Below are 22031 nucleotides of genomic sequence, written 5' to 3'. Positions count from 1 at the left end.
TTGAAGGTTTGTCAGTTCAAATGCACAGAAACAACTGGTCCTAACTTGAAAAGTTGCTCATTACAACTAAGACATAATAAAACATTAAAAACACATTCAACAAGGCTTCTGTTTATTTTAGAATAGGAATAGTATAAGTTGTTGGATTTTGATGGTGTCGTGCATCCACTGCAAAATCTGCAAAAATGTACCATTTGGGAAGTAAGGAACCATGATCTCTGCTTCTGCTGTGTGGAGTTTGCATGTTCTTCCTAAGATCGTGTGTTTCCTCTACATGCACTGGTTTGCTCTCACATCCCAATGTTGTGCAATTGATGGGTAACTTAAGATGGATTTAATGGGAATTGGGTGGATAAAATAGGGTTAGTAGGATTAGTGTGGAGGGCGCATGATGATTAGCATGTTCTTTGTGGGCAAAGGACGTGCTTCTACATGATCATTAACAACAATTTTTGATATCTGCTTTCAGCTAGGCTGCACAAATTAATGATGTTTTTGATTTTTCAAAGAAGGTGATATTCACAATTTCATCGCAATTAAACTTGCAAATTCAATACAACTGAACAAAAAAATCTTGAGAACATATTGAGGTTAAACCATTTTTAAAATAGGGAAAGAAACAGGAGCAGTCCATTATAAAATTAAAAAGAGGCTGTAGTATTAATATTTATTAATATTAAAAAGGCTGTAGTATTAATATTTATGCACCAAGTAAAACACTATGGTATCAATTGCATTTCCATGCAACTTGATTGAAACAGTAAATCGTCTGCAGGTAGATTTTAAGCAATCGTCAAACACCAGATTGCACTTCCAAAATAGAAAATGGGACACAAAACTCTTGAAATAAGGTCATGCAATAAATCTGGTTATATTAATAGTATGATAAATCAGTCGTAACCTTTTTTTACTCCTCACTGAAATATAGATTTCGACATTTGGTTAATCACTTTGCTTAATTATGATTCTCTTCCATAATACATTGGGCCCAAGACTGCTCTTCCCCTTCTCACCCATCTCAACAATCCTTCTGTATCTTACATCAGCCTCAATGACGGTTTATGCCAAAGCATTACTTTATCTATAGATAGACACAAAACGCTGGAGTAACTCAGTGGGACAGGCAGCATCTCTGGAGAGAAGGAATGGGTGACGTTTCGGGTCGAGACCCTTATTCTGTCTGAAGAATCTATATTCGTCATCCATTCCTTCTCTCTCGAGAGATACTGCCTGTCATGCTGAGTTACTCCAACTTTTTGTGTCGATCTTCGGTATAAACCAGCATCTGCAGTTCCTTCCTACACATGACTTTATCTATATTGAATAGAGATCCAGCAGAGATGTTTAATGTATTAAAGATTAAACAAGTTTTGTTCATCAGTGCTCATGTTTATCAGTCCTCATATTTATTTAGTAAGCGTGCAATAATCACCAGGCGCAATCACTGATCAATTCGCATTGATTTTTAAATACTAAATCCAATACACTATCCACACTTTCATGTTGTATTGGGAAATTAGTACGGATTACATTTTCTTTTGGACTTCCGAGTTTTTACCTTTATACCTCTAAATTAAATCCACTGTTTATGAAATAATTACTAATACCATTTAATTATATCATAACAGCAGAGAGATTATTGCATTTAACGTATATTTAAAAATAGACAGTAGCCGTAGTGTGCAGTTCCGGTTGCCAAAAATGTGATTTCTCCGAAGAGGGTCCAGAAGAGATGCGCCAGTTGCTGGTTTGGAGTATTTCAACCATGTAGACAAATGATGAACACAGTCTGTTTTCTTTGGAAAGGAGGTTGGGGAGCAGAGAGAGAGACACAACTGAGGTTGATAACGTTATGGAGGGCATAAAGAGGGTAGATAATAAAAAATACTTCCTCCAAGCAAAGATGTCTATAACAGAGGATTAAGTGGCAAGAGATTTAAAAGAGAAATATTTTTTTTATCCATATGATCTGGAATACTGTGGGGATAGTGGATAGCGTATTATTAGTAAGTCATAAAGTCGATGTTATGACAGTTCGGGTAATGGGAATTCGCCCTTACAAAATTCACATATCACAAGCAAAATATTGGAATATTGGGGTACAGAATAAAAAATTGACCGTAAAAAATTGATGTGAACAAAAGTAAATGAGCAAACACAAAACGTGTTTTTGTTTCAACTCTTATTTCTTGATACATGCACAGAAGATATCGCTTCACAATAAGGAAATAAATTATGCGAACTGAATCCTTGGAATGGAGCACACACCCCTCCTCCGAAACCGTAACGTGGGGCAGCATGCATGTAGATGGACACATGAAACGTCAAGGTATCAAAAGCTACAATCAGTGTGCTGAAACTGCTAATCATTTCATAAATATGTGGACATATGTCAGCTTTGGATAAAACAAAGAATAACCCCAAGAGATTCAACAAGTAGGCAGACATTCATCAAGCACTGGAGGAGCTGCATGGTGTGGTCAAACACCAGTTGGCATACCCCAATGCCTTTCCTGTCCTGTCACAGCCAGGGATCTCAAAGCCAGCTTGAAGAAATCACTCCCTAACAACCACCAGCTCATGTCCTGCAGCACTAGAGGATCAGATACCCTTGACTACTGCTATTCTAACATCGTTGATGCCTGTCGCACGATACCTTGCCCTCACTTTGCAAATTCGGAATACTTGGCTGTGTTTCCTCTTCCTGTGTATAGGCAGTGACTGAAGAGTGCAGTCCCAGTGCGTTGAGGACGGCACAGAGCTGGTCAGGGGTGGGGTGGAGGGGGGGGGGGGAGGGGGGGGGGGAGGCAGAGGAATGACTCTGGGATTACTTGGTGAACTGGGCAATGTTCAAACATTCGGCAACAGACCAAATGCATGAAAGTTGTTACTGACTTTATAGGGAAATGTGTGGTGGGGCGTATCCCCATGAAAACATTCCAAGTGTTCCCCAAACTAAAGCCTTAGATGTAGATCAGTGACACATGTTACGAGTCATATTTTGTAGCTACGCCCACTAGTTTAACAGAAAGCCTCCCTGCCTTTCTCTCTCACTTTTAGAGTAACGTGCTAAGATGAAGTTACCTTTGCTGTAACATTAATAAACTCTTTGGATCTTAATCACGGTGGTTATTCCAACAACAGAAGTTTAACATGGTGTCAGAGTGTACAGCCTAACTCCTTGGTTAATTATATTGCTTTTATTTTAATTTGTTGTTTCCTCCGGTGATATTGCAAAGGCCTCTGCTCTCAGACAACCAGATATCCTGGTGTTTAATGAGGACCTTGCAGAACGGCGGTGCGTATTTGAAGAGGATTTCTCAATTTACATTGAAGCGGCTCACCCTACTGCTGCTCCCGGTGTTCGAGCGTCAATTCTTCTAAATCTGGCAGGCACAGAAGCTGCTCGACGTGCCAGAAGATTTCAGCTAGATTTGAATCGGCTGGTGTCCAGATCGCTCCTGCTGAATCTATCCGAGAACCTGACTGCCTACTACGCAAATTCCAACAGTTATGTGAGTTACATACTAACTTGGTCATGGAGAGGCATTTGTTCTTTATCGGAAGCCAGAAACAGGGAGAACCTGTGGAGATGTATTTCAGTGCATTGAAGCACGTTGCCAATCGATGTGATTTCAGGGATATATGTGATAGCCTTGTCCGTGACCGTCTGGTTTATGTAGTCCACAATGATAAATTACGCGACGAGTTACTGCTGGATGCTGAGCTTACTCTAGAGACTTCTGAAAACCGCTGTAGCATTGATGAAATGGCTGACGCTCATTCAAATATTTTAGGACACTCTGCTGGTCGTGAAATTAATGTTGCCGGTATATCTTATCAAATCGCTGTTCTCAAGTGCTCGATACCTCTATTGTTAGATTAATAGACAATTGCTTTAACTGTGGGGGTTCACATGCTGCTGTTCGTGACCGCTGCCATGCGTATGGAAAATTATGTCGTTTTGCAACAAAATAAATAATTTCTTCAAATACTGTCTTTCACATAGCAACAGAGTTCAAAACAAGACAATTTGCTAATTCACTTGGCCGTGAAAAGTTGCTCTCAGAATGCTCTCGTCCAGCTCCCATGAATTTGCAGGCTGCTGGCGAAGGTTTTGACTTCGATGCACATTCCTTGTCTGATTTAATGCATAAACAACTAGACCCCAAGGTTTGCTCGTTACTGGCAAGAACATTTATCTGAAAGTTGACACAGGTGCCAGAAGCAATGTTATCTGTTTAGCAGTGTTTAAAAAGTTACGAAAAACAGAGACAGTCACTCCAATGGCTGCCTCCCTTATCCCATTTGTGGGAGGTCCAGTGCACCCTATCCATCAAGTTGAGTTACGCTGCTGTCTTAACACGTGTCCACGACCTGTGTTTCAATGTGGTTCGTGAGAATGTGCCATCTCTACTAGGTGCCAACGCACGTCAAGACATGGGTCTTGTCTCTTTCAGCCCTTCTGTTTGTCATCTGACTACAGCCTGTGATTTTAGCCACCAAATCCTGACACAATACAAGATTTTGTTTGACGATAAGCTGGGCAGGTTGCCTGTTAGGTACACAATTACCATTGACCCTGAGGTGATTACAGTTGTTCGTCCAGCTCATGAGATTCCCCATGCTATGCGGGACCGTGTTCAAAGTGAACTTAACAGAATGGTGTCTCTAGGTGTGATTGCTCCCGTCGCTGACCCCTCGGATTGGGTTTCCACCGTGGTCGTGGCAACGAAGAGGAATAAAGACGAAATACCGATTTATATTAATCTTAAGAACTTAGACACAGCCATTAAATTACCTCACTATCCCATGCGCACTGTGGACGAGATTGCAGCGCAGATGGCTGAGGCAACTGTATTCACAATACTAGATGCCAAGAGTTCATTCTGGCAGATTTCGCTGGAACACCACTCCTCCAAGTTAACCACTTTCAGCACTCCATTTGGGCGTTATAGATTTCTTAGCATGCCTTTTGGCATAAGCTCTGCTTGTGAAGTATTTCAACAAGCTATGGAGCAGTTGTTTGCAGGCTATCCATGCCTATGTAGTGGATGACATCCTCGTTGTGGGACGAACTGTCGAAGTACACGGTGCTAATCTGATGAAGGTCCTGGATCGTGCCAAGGCCATCAACCTCAAGCTGAACCCTCAAAAATACAAATTCAGGGTAAGTGAGGTGGAATACATAGGCCAAGTGTTTACTAAAGACGGCTTAAAAACTGATCCGGCGAAAACCAGAGCTATCAACGAGCACCCACAGACGTGCTCGGTCTACAAAGGTTCCTTGGCATGGTTAACTACTTGAGCAGATTTATTCCGGACTTCAGCGAAATATCAGCGCCGTTGCGTCAGCTTACACACAAAGACATTGCTTAGACCTGGCACGAGCAACAGCAGAGGGTGTTCGACACTCTTAAGCAGCAGATGTCATGCTCCTAATCTCGGTTACTTTGATCCTAAACGACCGGTCACACTGACTTGTGACACTACACAACACGGACTAGGCGTAACATGTCTTCAAAATGACAGTAGCGGCCATAAGCCTGTTGCCTATGCCTCGCGCACTATGACTGACACAGAACAACGATATGCCCAAATTGAGAAAGAGTTGTTGCCGGTTGTTTTTGCCTGCAAGAAATTTAATGACTTTATTTCGGACATACGGTCACGATTGAAACTGACCACCAACCTCTGCTCAGCATCTTTATCAAACCGATTCATGCCTCTTCAGCCCACCTACAGCGGATGTTGCTGCAACTTCAAAAATATGACATTGTTCTGATCTACAAACGTGGTAAGGATATGCACCTGGCTGACACTCTCTCACGTGCACCCCAGAAGACCTGTGAGGGTCGGTCCTCGCCGGATGATGACTTTGTCGTAATGACTGTGTCTTTTATTCCCTCGTCCTGTGTGGAGGATTAGGTTGCCCACACTGCTGCTGACAGTACTTTACGGTCACTTGCCTCCGTCATTAAGCGCGGCTGGCCAGACAAACACTACAACGTTCCGCTGCCATTTCGGCCTTTCTTTGCGAGCTAGTGCTGCAGGATGGCATTATTGTAAAAGGACACAAGGCTGTGGTCGCTGTTTCGCTGCACAGCAAGTATTTTAACGCTGTCCATGCAGGGCACCCAGGTGCTGAAGCTACTGTCCTACGGGCAAGAAACATGTTTTACTGGCCTGGCATGGCCGAATACATCACCGAGAATGTGGCGTCCTGTGCTGTGTGTAACAGCTTGGCACCTCATCAACAAAAGCAACCACTTCTTTCACATCCAGTTCCTGCACTCCCGTGGTCTACAATGGCAACTGACATATTTGAGTGGCATGACAAGCAGTACCTGGTACTCTTCGATTCGTTTTCAGGATGGTTTGACATTGATTTTCTCAGCAGCCCCACTTCTCGCGGGATGGTTTCGAAACTTGCTCGCCATTTTTCAGTCCACGGTGCTCCGGGCATACTGATAATGGCAGTCAATTTACCAGCCAACACTTCAATGAATTTGCTGCACACTGGAATTTTCGCCACAATACCAGCAGCCATGAATATCCACAGTTGAATGGACAAGCTGAGCGGGCTGTCAAGAATGCCAAACAGCTCATGCACCTAATTTCTATGTTTCTATCTCCAGCGACCCCATTTTGGGTTCACCTGCTCAACGTTTATTGTCGAGGCAGACCCGAGCCATGGTGACTGTGGCGGATCAGGCATTGATCCCACGGGTGGTTCCACCATTGGAAGTGCAGTCCAGGTTATAACAAAAGCGTGACATTCAAAAACAGTGGGATGACAAAATGAGTAGGCCGCTGCCACCATTAACCAAGGGGCAGGTGGTTAGTTTCCAGACTGACAAAGGCCATGACCGTATCGGTGTTATTTCTGGAACTGTTTCTGAGCCACGCTCATATCTGGTCAGTGCCGATGGCGGCACCTACAGGCATAACAGACAACATATCCTGCCTGTGAATGAGCCAGCTCCACCACCGTACTATCACGACTGTACAAGTGTACTTCCGTTCGTGTCCAGCGGCATTGATCCGCCTACACCAGCACAACAACCCACTTCTGCTGCTTTGCCAGTGGCGACGCTCCCTCCGCCTGCGCCACCATCTTCATCACTGGGAATGTTGGTTCAGTCTCCCTCACCTGTGAAACCACCCACCCTGTCCCTGGTGGGGAAAAACGGAGATGGTCTTTATCGCACATGTGCTGGTTGTGTTTGCAAGCCCACTGAAGTACCCGGGCTATGTTTGACTTTCCTCCAGCTTATTATCAATTGCTATGCATGCCTTATTTAGTCAATGGTTTTGTACTGACATTTACTTCTTTAAGAGGGAGGATGTAGATCAGTGACTCATGTTATGAGTCTTTGTAGCTACGCTCACTAGTTTAATAGAAAGCCTCCCTGCCTTTCTCTTTCACTTATAGAGTAACGTGCTAAGATGAAGTTACCTATGCTGTAACGTTAATAAACTCTTTGGCTCTTAACAGCAGAAGCTCATCATTAGATAAACCAAGAGATCCGCAATCTTCTGAGGACCAGCCCTTGGGTATTCAAGGTATTCAAGTTCCAACATTCCAGTGCCAGGTAAAACCTCAAGTTTTCATTCAAAATTCTATCCATATCCCCATTTCTACATATTCACTGAAAACAAATCTCTACGTGGTGCTCAATATTCTTTAAACATTACCTCTCAACTCCCCAATACTCTGATTATTATTGCACAATTGCCACAGAAACCTAAAACATTTCAATCTCAGTCTCAAGACACAAATGGCAACTTATTCAAAATGTTATCTTTGCTTATAACCAGTTATTCACTATCTTGCACTGCCATCATTTTTGTTCAAAATGACTTCCTGATGCTGTCTCCTGTGCATTAATTTAAAATGTACGTATCTATGTTCCTCCATTACTTTGCTCCACCTTAAATCAAGCCTTCCATTACTTCATATTCCAGACTATACTTTCGATCTTAGAATCTTATCACCTACTCCATTATTACTGTAGTTTCAAATATTTTGTTCACATTCAAAGCCTTTTAAAAAATCTTGCAACCCATATTTGACCATGTTTGCCTCACCTTTACTGCCGCAAAAAAATAGTTGGTTTTTTTTTACAATAAACTTTACATCTAAAATTAGATGCTGTCTGACCTGCTGAATTACTCCAGCGTTGTGTTTTATTTTTAATATTTATAAAGCTCCTTTCTTATCTCCCAGAAGTCTAAACAACTTTGCAGCAATCAAGATCAAGAGATCAAGAGACATTTATTGTCACATGCACCAATTGGTACAGTGAAATTTGGCGTCACCATACAGCCATACGAATAAAATAAAACACAACACACGATAGACTTTACTTTCAAAATATACATTTATTTTCAAAATATAGTTACTGTTGTAATGGGGAAAAATACAGATCAACTGACACTCTAAGTTCCTCAAATGGAAATGAAATAAATTCTTAGAAATCTGTTTTTGGTATTGCTTCATGATTGAAATGTGCACTGAGAAACAGTGAAAAGCTTTGTTTGCATACTATTCAGTCAAAGCAGACCATATACGAGTACAATTGAGCCTTACACCAGTACATGTCGTGCCAAGAGAAAAATATCAGAGTGCAGAATGTAGTATGACAATATTAGGGCATTATAATTAAAGAGAAGACGTCTAAGGTCCAAAAACAGGTAGGTTGAAAGATTAGGACTGCATCCTAGCTAATGGGAAGATTGTTCAATAGTCTGATAATAGCACGGAAGAAGCTGTTCCTGAGCCCTATGGTATGTGCTTTCAAGCTTTTGTATTTTATGCCTGACAGCAGGGGAGAGAAGAGGGAATAACCAGGGTATAAAAGGCCCTTGACTATGATGGCTGCTTACCTGAGGGAGCATTGAGCGTATATGGAGTCGATGGTAAGGAGAGCATTATGTGTACATAATGGGGTACATACACAACTCTCTGCAACTTTCTACAGTCTTGGGAAGATCTGTTTCTAAACCAAACTGAGATGCATTCTTAGAGAATGCTTTGTACGGTGCATTTGTAGAAGTTGAAAAGTGCTGCTGTAGACGTGGCAAACTTCCTTTGTATTCTGAGAAGTTCAGACATTGGCGTATTTTCCTAAGCTGTAGCTTGAATGTGGATCTTTACACCTGGGAACCTGAAGCACTTGATTATCTCCACTCCAGCACCATTGACACTAATTGGGGCATGTACTCAACCTCGCTTCCTGAAGACAATAACTAGCTCCTTCACCTTAAGGAGGAGGTTGTTGTCTTGACACCATGTTATCTCGCTGTCTATCTCCTACCTGTACTGCATCTCATCATTATTAGACATTCAGCCCACTACAGTGGTGTAATGTATAAACTTGTAAATGGAGTGAGAGCAGAATTTGGACACACAGTCATGCGTGAGTTACGAGTATAACAGGTGAGAATGCATCCTTGCAGGTTACTGGTGTTGAGAATTATCATGGAGGATGTTTTGCTGCCAACTGTGTCTATGAGTCAGGGGGTAATGAATCCATTGGCAGATGGGGGTGTTGAAATCTATTCCAGGAGCTTAGAGATGAGTTTGGTTGGTTTTCTAGTGTTGAAGGTGGAGCTCTATTCAAAAAATAGGTGCATTTATTAGGTGTTTTGTATGGTTTGTAAGAAAGATCATTTTGGTATCATTATTATGTAACCTTCATAACATTTTATATTGTAAGGCAATTTAGAACTCCAACAATTCTTATCAACTTCTACAGAAGCACTGTAAAAAGAATCGAGATAGAGCATAACTTGGTATGGTGACCACTCTGCCCAAGACCAAAATAAATTTCAGAGACGTGGATGTAGTCCAGTCCATCACACTAACCAACCTCCCCTCACATCCACACCATCTATACTTTGTGTAGAAAAGAATTGCAGATACTGATTTATACCAAAGATAGACAGCGTTGTCTCTCGGAAAAGCAGTCACCAAGTACACCTCGGTCATTCCCTCTTCCTCCCTCTCCCATTCAGCAGAAGATACAAAAGCTTCTAAGTATGTACCACCATATTCAGGAATAGCTTCTTCTTTGCAATTAACAGATGACTGAACAGACCGTAGTGTCCTGTTCTCCCAACTGGCCTCATTATGTCCATTGCCCTTTTCTAAATTTGCATTTTCTCTGTGGCTGTAACATGCTATTCTACATTTTGGTATTTTACTCTTTGCACTACTTGTTATACTTGTGATAGACACAAAATGAAGGAGCAACTCAGCAAGTTAGGAAGCATCTCCCGAGATGCTGCCTGACCCACTGAGATACTCCAGCATTCAATAGACACAAGACAATAGGTGCAGGAATAGGCCATTCGGCCCTTCGAGCCAGCACTGCCATCCATTGTGATCATGGCTGATCATCCCCAAGCAGTACCCCGTTCCTACCTTCTCCCCATAGCCCCTGACTCCGCTATCTTTAAGAGCCTTATCTAGCTCTCTTGAAAGTATCCAGAGAACCGTCCTCCACCACCCTCTGAGGCAGAGAATTCCACAGACTCACAACTCTCTGTGAGAAAAAGTGTTTCCTCGTCTCTGTTCTAAATAGCTTACTCCTTATTCTTAAACTGTGACCCCTGGTTCTGGACTCCCCCAACATCGGGAACATGTTTCCTGCCTCTAGCGTGTCTAAACCCTTAACAATCTTATATGTTTCATTGAGATGCCCTCTCATCCTTCTAAACCCCAGAGTGTACAAGCCCAGCCGCTCCATTCTCTCAGCATATGACAGTCCCGCCATCCCGGGAATTAACCTTGTAAACCTACTCTGCACTCCCTCAATAGCAATAATGTCCTTTGTCAAATTAGGGGACCAAAACTGCACACAATACTCCAGGTGTGGTCTCACTAGGGCTCTGTACAACTGTAGAAGGACCTCTTTGCTCCTATACTCGACTCCTCTTGTTATAAAGGCGAACATGCCATTCGCTTTCTTCACTGCCTGCTGTACCTGTATGCTTACTTTCATAGACTGATGAACAAGAACCCCCAGATCCCGTTGTACTTCCCCTTTTCACAACTTGACGCCATTTAGATAGTAATCTGCCTTCCTGTTTTTGCTACCAAAGTGGATAACCTCACATTTATCCACATTAAACTTAATCTACAATGCATCTGCCCACTCCCCCTACCTGTCCAAGTCACCCTGCATTCTCATAGCATTCTCCTCACAGTTCAGACTGCCACCCAGTTTTGTGTCATCTGCAAATTTGCTAAATGTTACTTTGAACCCCTTCATCCAAATCATTGATGCTGCAGTCCCACAACCGAGCCTTGCGGTACCCCACTAGTCACTGCCTGCCATTCTGAAAGGGACCCATTAATCCCTACTCTTTGTTTCCTATCTGCCAACCACTTCTCTATCCATGTCAGCACTCTACCCCCAATACCATGTACCCTAATTTTGCCCACTAATCCCCTATGTGGGACCTTATCAAATGCTTTCTGAAAGTCCAGGTGCACTACATCCACTGGCTCTCCCTTGTCCATTTTCCTAGTTACATCTTCAAAAATTTCCACAAGATTAGTCAAGCATGATTTCCCCTTCGTAAAGCCATGCTGACTCAGACCGATCCTGTTACTGCTATCCAAATGTTCGGCTATCTCATCTTTTATAATTGACTCCAGCATCTTCCCCACCACGGATGTCAGGCTAACTGGTCTATAATTCCCTGCTTTCTCTCTCCTGCCTTTCTTAAAAAGTGGGATAACATTAGCTACCCTCCAATCCACAGGAACTGATCCTGAGTCTATAGAACATTGGAAAATGATCACCAATGCATCCACGATTTCTAGAGCCACTTCCTTAAATACCCTGGGATGCAGACCATCAGGCCCTGGGGATTTATCAGCCTTCAGCCCTATCAATCTATTCAATACCATTTTGTGGATTTCCTTCAGTTCCACCATCACCCCAGATCCTCTGGCCACTACTATATCAGGAAGATTGTTTGTGTCCTCCTTAGTGAAGACAGATCCAAAGTACCTGTTCAACTGATCTGCCATTTCCTTGTTCCCCATAATAAATTCACCTTTTCCGATCTACATTTCTCCCTCTCCAATTGTAGATTAAACCTGACCATTCCTTCCTACACATTTGTTACACTTGTTAGGGGTTGATTGTACAGTATGATGTGACTAAGGTTCAGATTTTTGTAAACTGTTGTATGTAATCAAACAATATAGAAGTATGTTCATGGTACACCACAAGGTGCAATGACATTGTAATTGGACATCTGTATGGAAGACTGATAAATTCAATTGCAATCTGTTGATCTATGTTCACAAGCATAAAACATGTGGGAACAAAATAAAATCTCATACGTTTTATTTTACAGATTCTGATCTAAGTTGGTAATTATTCATTGAATTGGTGACAGATGAGGTATATTACTTATTATTTTTGCTTTGAGCGGAAGTAAAAACATTCTATAATCAACCACAATCTGCTGAATTAATTTTGTACACTAAAAATAATCTGCAAATAGCAATAGCATGGTTAATAACATTGTAAAAATAGAATGGAGATAATGCAAACTATCGACCATTTCAACGCCCACACCCTTTTTGACGGCATGATGGTAGTCATAGATGTGGTAGGACGAAGAGTCAGTTTCTATGCTGTTCAAATCTATGACTGTGAATCTATATGGTAAAATGAATTTTCTACTTACGACTAGTTCCTAGCTCTTCAAAAAGAAGTTTCACCTTTTCCCATTCTGTGGAGTTTTGATTTGCTGGAACATTCAAAGGAACAAAAGCACTGCAATAAAAAAAAGATTAATTTTAGACATCATAACATATTTTGAATAATGAATATAGAAAGAACTATTCTAAGATGAATATATATTTTATTAAAAGAAGTTGCCTCAAAGTGTCCTGGATAATTGATTTAAAAATTATCTTTAATCTTTCAATTTCATGACTTCAATGGTACAACTTAACGGTCTTTGGGAAAATAATAATTAACTAACAGGAACTAATTGTACAGAAATCTTTATGACATCCAATTTACATCATATTTTAAAATTATAGTTCACAGAAGTGAAACAGTTTTTCAACAGGAATTATCTAAATCATAAAAACCTCAATATTTTTTTATCACCCTCACTCTATTGCAGAATAACTGCAGTTATGTTACTAAATGAAAACCATTTGAATTTAACCAAGTGCTATCCATTGAATTTTCAAAGTGTGGTGAAAAATAACTAGATGATAAATCCTTTATATATTGAATCAATTGAAATATAATACATTAGATTAGGCAAGTTTGAGTTTAAGAATATGATGTCAATTTAAATAAAACTTGAAAAAGCATTAAATCTAGTTTCCATTTAAGAGGGTATTTTATTTCCTAAACTCAAATTGTTCATTCTATTTTATTCAGTTTTCCCTTTGTTAATTTCAGGACTAATAGTTGTTTCCCCTATCTTCACACAGTCCACAAAGGAGCATGCTGTCCAATAATTCAGTCAGCAACTGCATCCAATGACAAAACATGCTAGATTAGTGTGTTTGTTACTTGACCATTGGTCAAATGTTCTTCAACTTTACCCTCTAAGTTATTGGCTGGAAAACAAAGTGAAAGTAAGTATAATTACAAGTCAGAAAAATAAGGTGTATCCAAAGAAACTAATAAAAATCTTCAGTGATGCAGCAAAAAAACATCGGTGTATGCAATACAATAATCTTTAATGAGAGCAAAGCAAGTCTCAAAAAGCAATAGGAGTTAAATATCAAATTTTAGAAAGAAAGACACATTGTTCAAATACAGGACTATAATACTAACTTAAAAAAAAATCAGAAATTGGAGTACCATGTACCGCCATGCTAGAAAAACGTCAAGATATTGAAAAGGATGAAGGGAATATTTACCATAATTATGGGACTCCAATTAAAAAGAGAGAAGGAAATCTGGGACAGCTTTCAGATCATAAAGATGGTCGGGGTTTTCAAAAGCTGGAAGGGTTTTAAAGCAAGAAACTGGGACATCTTCCAGAGGCCTACCGGCAGCTTCTACCAAATTATCAGGCACGGACAAGTATTCCTCGCAGAGATGCCAGCAAACTGGCTTTGTAGCCTTTTACTTGTCTTCTCTTGCAGGACTCTAGTAAGCATACCTACTGAATTGTGTGCAGTTTTGGTCCCCTAATTTGAGGTAGGACATTCTTGATATTGAGGGAGTACAGCGTAGGTTTACAAGGTTAATTCCCGGGATGGCAGGACTGTCATATGCTGAGAGAATGGAGCAGCTGGGCCTGTACACTCTGGAGTTTAGAAGGATGAGAAGGAATCTCATTGAAACATGTAAGATTATTAAGGGCTTGGACACACTAGAGGCAGGAAACATGTTCCCGATGTTGCGGGAGTCCAGAACCAGGGGCCACAGTTTAAGAATAAGGAGTAAACCATTTAGAATGGGGACGTGGAAACACTTTTTCTCACAGAGAGTGGTGAGTCTGTGGAATTCTCTGCCTCAGAGGGCGGTGGATTCAGGTTCTCTGGATTCTTTCAAGAGAGAGCTAGATAGGGTTCTTAAAAATAGCGGAGTCAGGGGATATGGGGAGAAGGCAGGAACGGGGTACTGATTGGGGATGATCAGCCATGATCACATAGAATGGCTGTACTTGCTCGAAGGGCCAAGGTCCTGCTCCTACAAGAGATACAAGATACATTTAATTGTCATTTGGACCCCCTTGAGGTCCAAACGAAATGCCGTTTATGCAGCCATACATTACAAACACATAGACCCAAGACACAACATAATTTACATAAACATCCATCACATCGCTGTGATGGAAGGCCAAATAAACTTATCTCTCCACTGCACACTCTCCCCCCCGATGTCAGAGTCAAAGTCAAAGCCCCCAGCTGGCGATGGCGATTGTCCCGCGGCCATTAAAGCCACGCCGGGTGGTGCGAGGTCGTACACCGGGTCTTGGTGTTGGAGCCCCCGGCGTGCGCTCGCAGAGTCCCGCGGCCATTCCAAGCCGCGCGGGGCAGTGATGTAGGCCCCGCTCCAGGAGCTCTTCGACCCCGCAACTCGGGCAGGGGAAGTCGCCGTTGCGAGAGCCCTGAAAAGCGGTCTCCCTCCAGGGACCTGACCTGCTGTTGGAGCCTCCGACTCAAGCAGCTGCAGCAGCGCTCCTCCACCGCTCCACCCACTCCGGACTCGGCCAGCCCCGCGACGGCGACGCTGAAGCAAATAGTCGGTCTCTTCCTGTTGGAGGGGATCCTCGTGGGGCCCCAACGAAACGGCAACCCGACGAGAAAAGGGGTACTCCATTGCAGGGAGAGATTTAAAAAGTCCCCCCCCCCCCCCTCCCACCCACCCCCGCCCCCCCCATCACACCCCAACAATGGCTGTACTTATAAAAAACACAGACAGGGCCAATAAAACGCGGAGACTGCTGCTGCAGAGTCCGCCGCCACCTATTTGTCTATTATCTCCCACCCCTAGAACTCATTGGACACTATGTCCTCAGGAATTCAGATGGCACTGATCTCAGCCGACTCATCTGGACTATTGGAATAGTAAGTGGCACATACACTATTTTTTCTCTTTTGGCAAACTTATACTTTCATTTGTATTTTCTTTTGTACATTACCTTGGAATTTAACAATCACAATGTTTCATCGATGTGAACTCAGCCAACATTGAAAACCCATTTTCTACCAATGCTCCTTTCTTCTCCTTTATTGAGGGTCAATTATTATATTCCCAGTGACTTTAACTGTACAATTGCTTCTGAGAAGTGTTGGTAGATCAACCCATCTTTAATTGATTAATCAATACGCTTCTCTTGGTGACCTTCAGTTTAGACTATGGGGTGCCTTTATTCTATTTGCAGGTCCTCTGGTATCAGAAGAGCCAATGTCAGATTTCATATGAACCTTGATACCATCCATATGCATATCATCTATATGCCACTTTCAAATGTCAAAAACATCAACTATCACCCTTAACATCTGGAAGATAGCAGCAGCATCACAGACACAGGCACAAACACAAATTAAATTATAAACAAATTATATATAGATTACACATAACATTTCTAACTGTGCAAAAAAATAAGACATTAGTGCAAAAACATGATTAGCAATAGTCCATGGTAGTGCACGAGGTGGAGCTTAGTGTTCCATTGTCTCGGTAGGATTAGTGTTGTGCAGATTGGTTCAAGAACCTAATATTTATAGGAAGATACCTGTCCCTGAACATAGTGGTGTGGGAATTCAGGCTTCTGTATCACCAGCCGGATGGTAGCAGTGAGAAGAGGGATTGACACGGAAGATGGGGATCCTTAATGATTGGTGCTGCGTTCGAAAGGCAGTGTGTTTTACATGCTTTTGATGGAGGACAGGGCTGTCCCTATGATGAGCCAGGTTGAGTCCACCACGCTCTGCAGCCTCCTGAGATCCTGTGCGTTAGAATTGTCACACCAAGCAATGATGCAACCAGTTGGGTTTCTACTGTACATCTGTTGAGGTTTGTTGAAGTATTCAGACATTCCTCATGCTCCACAATTGCTAGTTGGGTTGAACCTTATTAATTGAGGCAGACCACAACAAAACTTGATTTCTGCTTTGCTCTATCAAGCAAACACATTGCTTGAAGATGTCGATCAACCACCCTATAAGCTGTCGGTGTCAGGATAGACATCCAGATAATGCCTAGTAAAATCATCTTCAAACTCATCATTCATATAAGAAAATAAGAAAATAGGAGCAAGAGAAGACCATAACATCGATCAAGTCTGCCCTGCCGTTCAACATAATCATGGATATCTATGCTGGCCACAACTCTCTTCTGTGCTTGTTCCTCATAACCATCAATTCCTTGATCTGTCAGATATTTATCGTAACCTTAAATATATCTCAAGATATAACCCCCATTATCCTGAGAGTTCAAAAATTCTAGAGATTCACGACAATCGCAAAATAATTTTAAAATGTAGTTTTTTTTAAAAATGTTCAAGCTCTTACTTTACAGTAATGTCCAATGTTTGGGAATCTTCTATGACTGAAAACATCTCAACATCTACCCTGTGAAGTTTCCTTAGGATCTTATACTTGAATAAGATTGTCCCTCATCCTTCTAAACTTCAAGGAATACAGAACCAAGCTATCTTGATAAGACAATCCACTTATCCAAGGAATGTTTCCCAAGTTACTATATCTGTATATGTTATACCTACTGCCACCAATGTTACTATATCTGTTTTAGGTAAGGGGCCAAAACTATTCACACTATTCCAGGTGAGGCTTTGCCAACACCCTGTATAATTGTAACAAACACCCCTATTATTAAACTTGCCTTCTGTGCTACCTACCTGCTAACCTTTTGAGATTCATGCACCAAAACACTGAGATACCTATGTTGTTTAAGAGGGAACTGCAGATGCTGGAGAATTGAAGGTTACACAAAAAAGCTGGAGAAACTCAGCGGGTGCAGCAGCATCAATGGAGCGAAGGAAATAGGCAACGTTTCGGGCCGAAACCCTTCTTCAGACTGATCGGGGGCGGGGGTGGGCGGGGACAAGAAAGGGAAAAGGAGGAGGAGCCGAAGGCTGGGGGATGGGAGGAGACAGCAGGGGGACTGAGGAAGGGGAGGAGACAGCAACGACTAACAAAATTGGGAGAATTCGATGTTCATGCCCCCGGGATGCAGACTCCCCAAACGGAATATGAGGTGCTGTTCCTCCAATTTCCGGTGCTGCTCGCTGTGGCCATGGAGGAGACCCAGGACAGAGAGGTCCGAGACGGAGTGGGAGGGGGAGTTGAAGTGCTGAGCCACCGGGAGGTCAGCTTGGTTATTGCGGACCGAGCGGAGGTGTTCGGCGAAACGATCGCCCAACCTCCGCTTGATACCTATGTACTTCACTCATTCACCGTTTCTCTACATTTAGAAAATAATCTACCCTTTGAATCCTCTTACCAAAGTGCATGACCTCACACTTCCCTACATTAAACTTTATTTTCCAGGTTTTTATCCACTCAATCTTTATATATCCCACTGCAGGGTCACAGTCATATCATAATCATCATAATACTCCTTCCAATTATTTTTTTGTAGCGTCGGCAAGAGTTGAAATTTGAAATGGCATTCCCTTTCCCAGTTCATTAATATGAACAGGAAACAATTGGAAGCCAAGAACCAACCCCTGGGGTACTCCACTAGATATGTTCCTCCATTCTAAAAAGTATCAATAACGAGGTCTTAACATGCATCAGGCGTATTATGGCACCTTGTCCAATGCCTGTTATAAATCTAAATACACCACATCTGCAAGTTCCCATCTATCAACTCTCCCTGTCACATCCTCATAGAATTTGAGGAAATTCGTCAAACACGATTTAACTTAACTTACTGTTGAACTAGATTTAATGCTATTCAGCCTTCCAAAAAGGTTAGCTATAGATTATTGACTCCAAGTAGTGGGCAAAAACAGATATTAAACCAAGTGATCATTAGTGGCCTGCCTTGTCTTCCACCCTTTTTAACCAGGGAGTATTCACACTGGATGCTTTCAATCTTCTGGTATCCTCTCGGAATTTAGTATGTTTTGAAAATTATCAATGGGTTCAGTATCTCTACAGCCACTTGCCTTGAAATCATTGGGTGCAGACCAATTGGATCCTGGCAATATATCTCCATTTATCAATAGACAATAGGTGCAGGAGTAGGCCATTTGCCCTTCGAGCCAGCACCGCCATTCAATGTGATAATGGCTGATCATCCCCAATCAGTACTCCGTTCCTGCCTTCTCCCCATACCCCCTGACTCTGCTATTTTAAAGAACCCTATCTAGCTCTCTCTTGAAAGCATCCAGAGAACATGCCTCCACCTCCCTCTGAGGCAGAGAATGCCACAGACACACCACTCTCTGTGAGAAAATGTGTTTCCTCGTCTCTGTTTTAAATGGCTTACTTCTTATTCTTAAACTGTGGCCCCTGGTTCTGGACTCCCCCAACATCGGGAACATGTTTCCTGCCTCTAGCGTGTCCAAAACCTGAACAATCTTATATGTTTCAATGGAATCCTCTCTCATCCTTCTAAACTCCAGAGTGTACAAGCCCAGCCGCTCCATTCTCTCAGCATATGATAGTCCCGCCATCCCGGGAATTAACCTTGTAAACCTACGCTGCACTCCCTCATTAGCACGAATGTCCTTCCTCAAATTAGGGGACCAAAACTGCACACAATACTCCAGGTGTGGTCTCACTAGGGCTCTGTACAACTGCAGAAGGACCTCTTTGCTCCTATATTCGATTCCTCTTGTTAAAAAGGCCAACATGCCATTCGCTTTCTTCACTGCCTGCTGTACCTGCATACTTACTTTCATAGACTGATGTACAAGGACCCCCAGATCCCGTTGTACTTCGCCTGTGAGTTTCTTTAATACTTTATTCCTTCTGATTGACATTTCTACAAGTATATTTCCGTCATTCAAAATTAGTCCATCTGTTACGTTGGTCATATTTGCAGTGTTCGCTATGCTTCATTCATCAGCTTCATTTTATAGAGATCCCAGATATATCTTATCCACCTCCTTGCTCCTTACATGTCCATTGAAACGCTGAATGTGGTTTTGATGTTATGCACAAATTTTCTCTCAAAATCAATTTTTTCCTTTTCCCATGAGCTTTTTGGATCTTTACTAAAAACATCAGTCCCCTGGCTGACCAGCAACTCTTGCCACTTTGTATGCTTTACTTTTAAATTTAACTTTAACCTCCTTTGTAACCACAGATTGTGTCTCTTTCTCATGTTCGCCTTCTTTCTAACTAGGATCAATTCCTGCCAAGTGTCATGGACCAGCTGCTTGAATATCTACCACTGTTCATTTACTGGCATTATTTACCTTATTTTTCCCAATCCATTTTAGATAACTCCACCTTCATACCATTATAATTACCATTGCTTACATTGAGGAGAGTGGTTTTGGCCCTGTGTTGTTCATTCTAAAACTGTATCTGGAAAACATGTTGTACTCACTAGTTCATAGGGAATCTTTGATGCCAAGAGTTCTTATTCGCCATTACTCATGACCATACCTTAAAAAGCCAGTCCCTAGGTAGGGCTCCATAACAATAACATTCTATGAAGCAAATCCCAGACACACTCCACAAATTCTTATTCTACAGTACCTTTGCCAGGTGTGTAAAATCAATACATAGATCAAAATCTACCATGGCAATTGCAGTTTGGTTCACACATGCCCTAGATATTTCCCCATTTATGCTCTGACGCACTGAGGGGGTCACACTTTATGGGGCTATAAATACAGGTGTCTTCTTTCAACCTCAAACCTGTTACGATTTTAACCCAAACCATTTGTACATTGTCATCGACCAGCTCTATATGACAGCACCACCGATGGCCTTCCTTGATTAACAAGACTCCTCAGCCACCTTTCCTCTTTGTTGAGAAGCATTTCTAGTCATCCACACAAAGATCCACCTCCAAAGTATTGCCTGACTTCTTACACTAAGCTTTATTACTTCAGAACCCTCTTTCTTGGCCACTCAATTTCCAACTTTCATAAACAACAAACACTCTGATACCCCGTTATACTAAGTTGCATTGTCCATTCAGCTATATATTCTTTAATCTACACTGGATAATGAAAAAGCTCCCAAATTATTCTTCTCATTTTGTTTACAATTTGCTCTATTATTTCAGTAATCCTATTTCTGAACCAAACAATAACTCCCTCTGCTTTCCTCCAATTCTGGCCTCTTATGCGTCCCTGTAGTCCACTCCTGATCCTATTGTGCAACATTGCACATTTAATCTTTCCACCACCAGTTGCCAACATCTTAAAACTCTGAACTTCACTCTCAAAATCTACCTTTTTTCCATTTAGATGCAACTATTGATCGTCAATGCTAATGTTTATTATTATGGCTTGAAATAAAATGTTGTTTGTTAATGCTCTCGGGAAGAAGTACAGCACTTTGCCGGCATTATATAAATGCAAATTGATCCATTATAATCTAGCCAATTGACTACTAATTAACCAAATGATTATGGTTCCTAATTCAGTTACTCAATTTTTAAAGTTACAAAGAACTGTGCAAAAAAAACTATGTAAAGAAAACAAAACTCTTTAGCACATCCTGAACACTTTGCATCAATACATTCAATAGGATTAAACAACATTTTAGAAAGGATATAGAAATATTTGGATTGAAAGTACAATTTCAGGGACAAACTAAAGGTTAACAATTAATTTAAATTGAGGCAGCAATTTGTACCTCCATGCCTTTAACATAAATTTTAGATGTTACTATCCTCAGCTGCCTGATCATGTCATCTAAAAAAAGCCTTGAAAATTCAATGCCAAAGTTAATGACCTAGTTAAGGATCAGCAGTTACTTGCAACATTTCATTACATAACTTTAATACCTATAAAAATTAGAATTTCATTTCCTTTCAATGTCAAGAGCACAGTCCGCTCTAACCTGTCTTTTCACCAACATTATTAATATGAATTCTAAACTGATAATGACTAGGCTCATTGCCCTGTCACATCATTGGTAACAGTATGAAATATTACCAGGTTAACTTAAAAATTATTGATATCTTCCATTATTTTTCCTCGTCTTTAACCAACCCTTGATTTGCACTAAAATTGTTAGTGGTTTTCATTCATTTACCCTACCAGGAACATCCTCAAAAGAAACCTACAAAATCTGTCAAAATATATCTTTCTTTCATAAAACCATGCTAACACTGCCTATCTATAATTGTAATTACAAGTGCCCCGCTACCACATTGTTAATAACGGACCTCAGCATTCTGGGGGTCTTTGTTCATCAGTCTCTGAAAGTAAGCATGCAGGTAGAGCAGGCAGTGAAGAAAGTGAATGGCATGTTGGCCTTCATAACAAGAGGAGTTGTTACAGGGCCCAAGTGAGACCACACCTGAAGTACTGATCTCCAAATTTGAGGAAGGACATTCTTCCTATTGAGGGATTGCAGCATAGGT

At 41.5% G+C, this 22031-nt stretch overlaps 1 protein-coding gene across 2 annotated transcripts in view; it reads right to left on the bottom strand.

The window, feature by feature from the left end:
* Nucleotides 1-22031, bottom strand: part of lmbrd1 (LMBR1 domain containing 1) — a 163004-nt gene that overhangs the window by 67291 nt on the left and 73682 nt on the right. For both annotated transcript variants that reach the window (XM_055635037.1, XM_055635038.1), the window contains exon 6: nucleotides 12715-12803. In XM_055635037.1, the coding sequence (XP_055491012.1) occupies nucleotides 12715-12803 (89 nt within the window). The remainder of the gene's footprint in view (nucleotides 1-12714; nucleotides 12804-22031) is intronic.

Source organism: Leucoraja erinacea, chromosome 5 (assembly GCF_028641065.1).
Source record: "Leucoraja erinacea ecotype New England chromosome 5, Leri_hhj_1, whole genome shotgun sequence".
Taxonomy (NCBI): domain Eukaryota; kingdom Metazoa; phylum Chordata; class Chondrichthyes; order Rajiformes; family Rajidae; genus Leucoraja; species Leucoraja erinaceus.
This window is presented reverse-complemented; position numbering and strand designations above follow the sequence as displayed.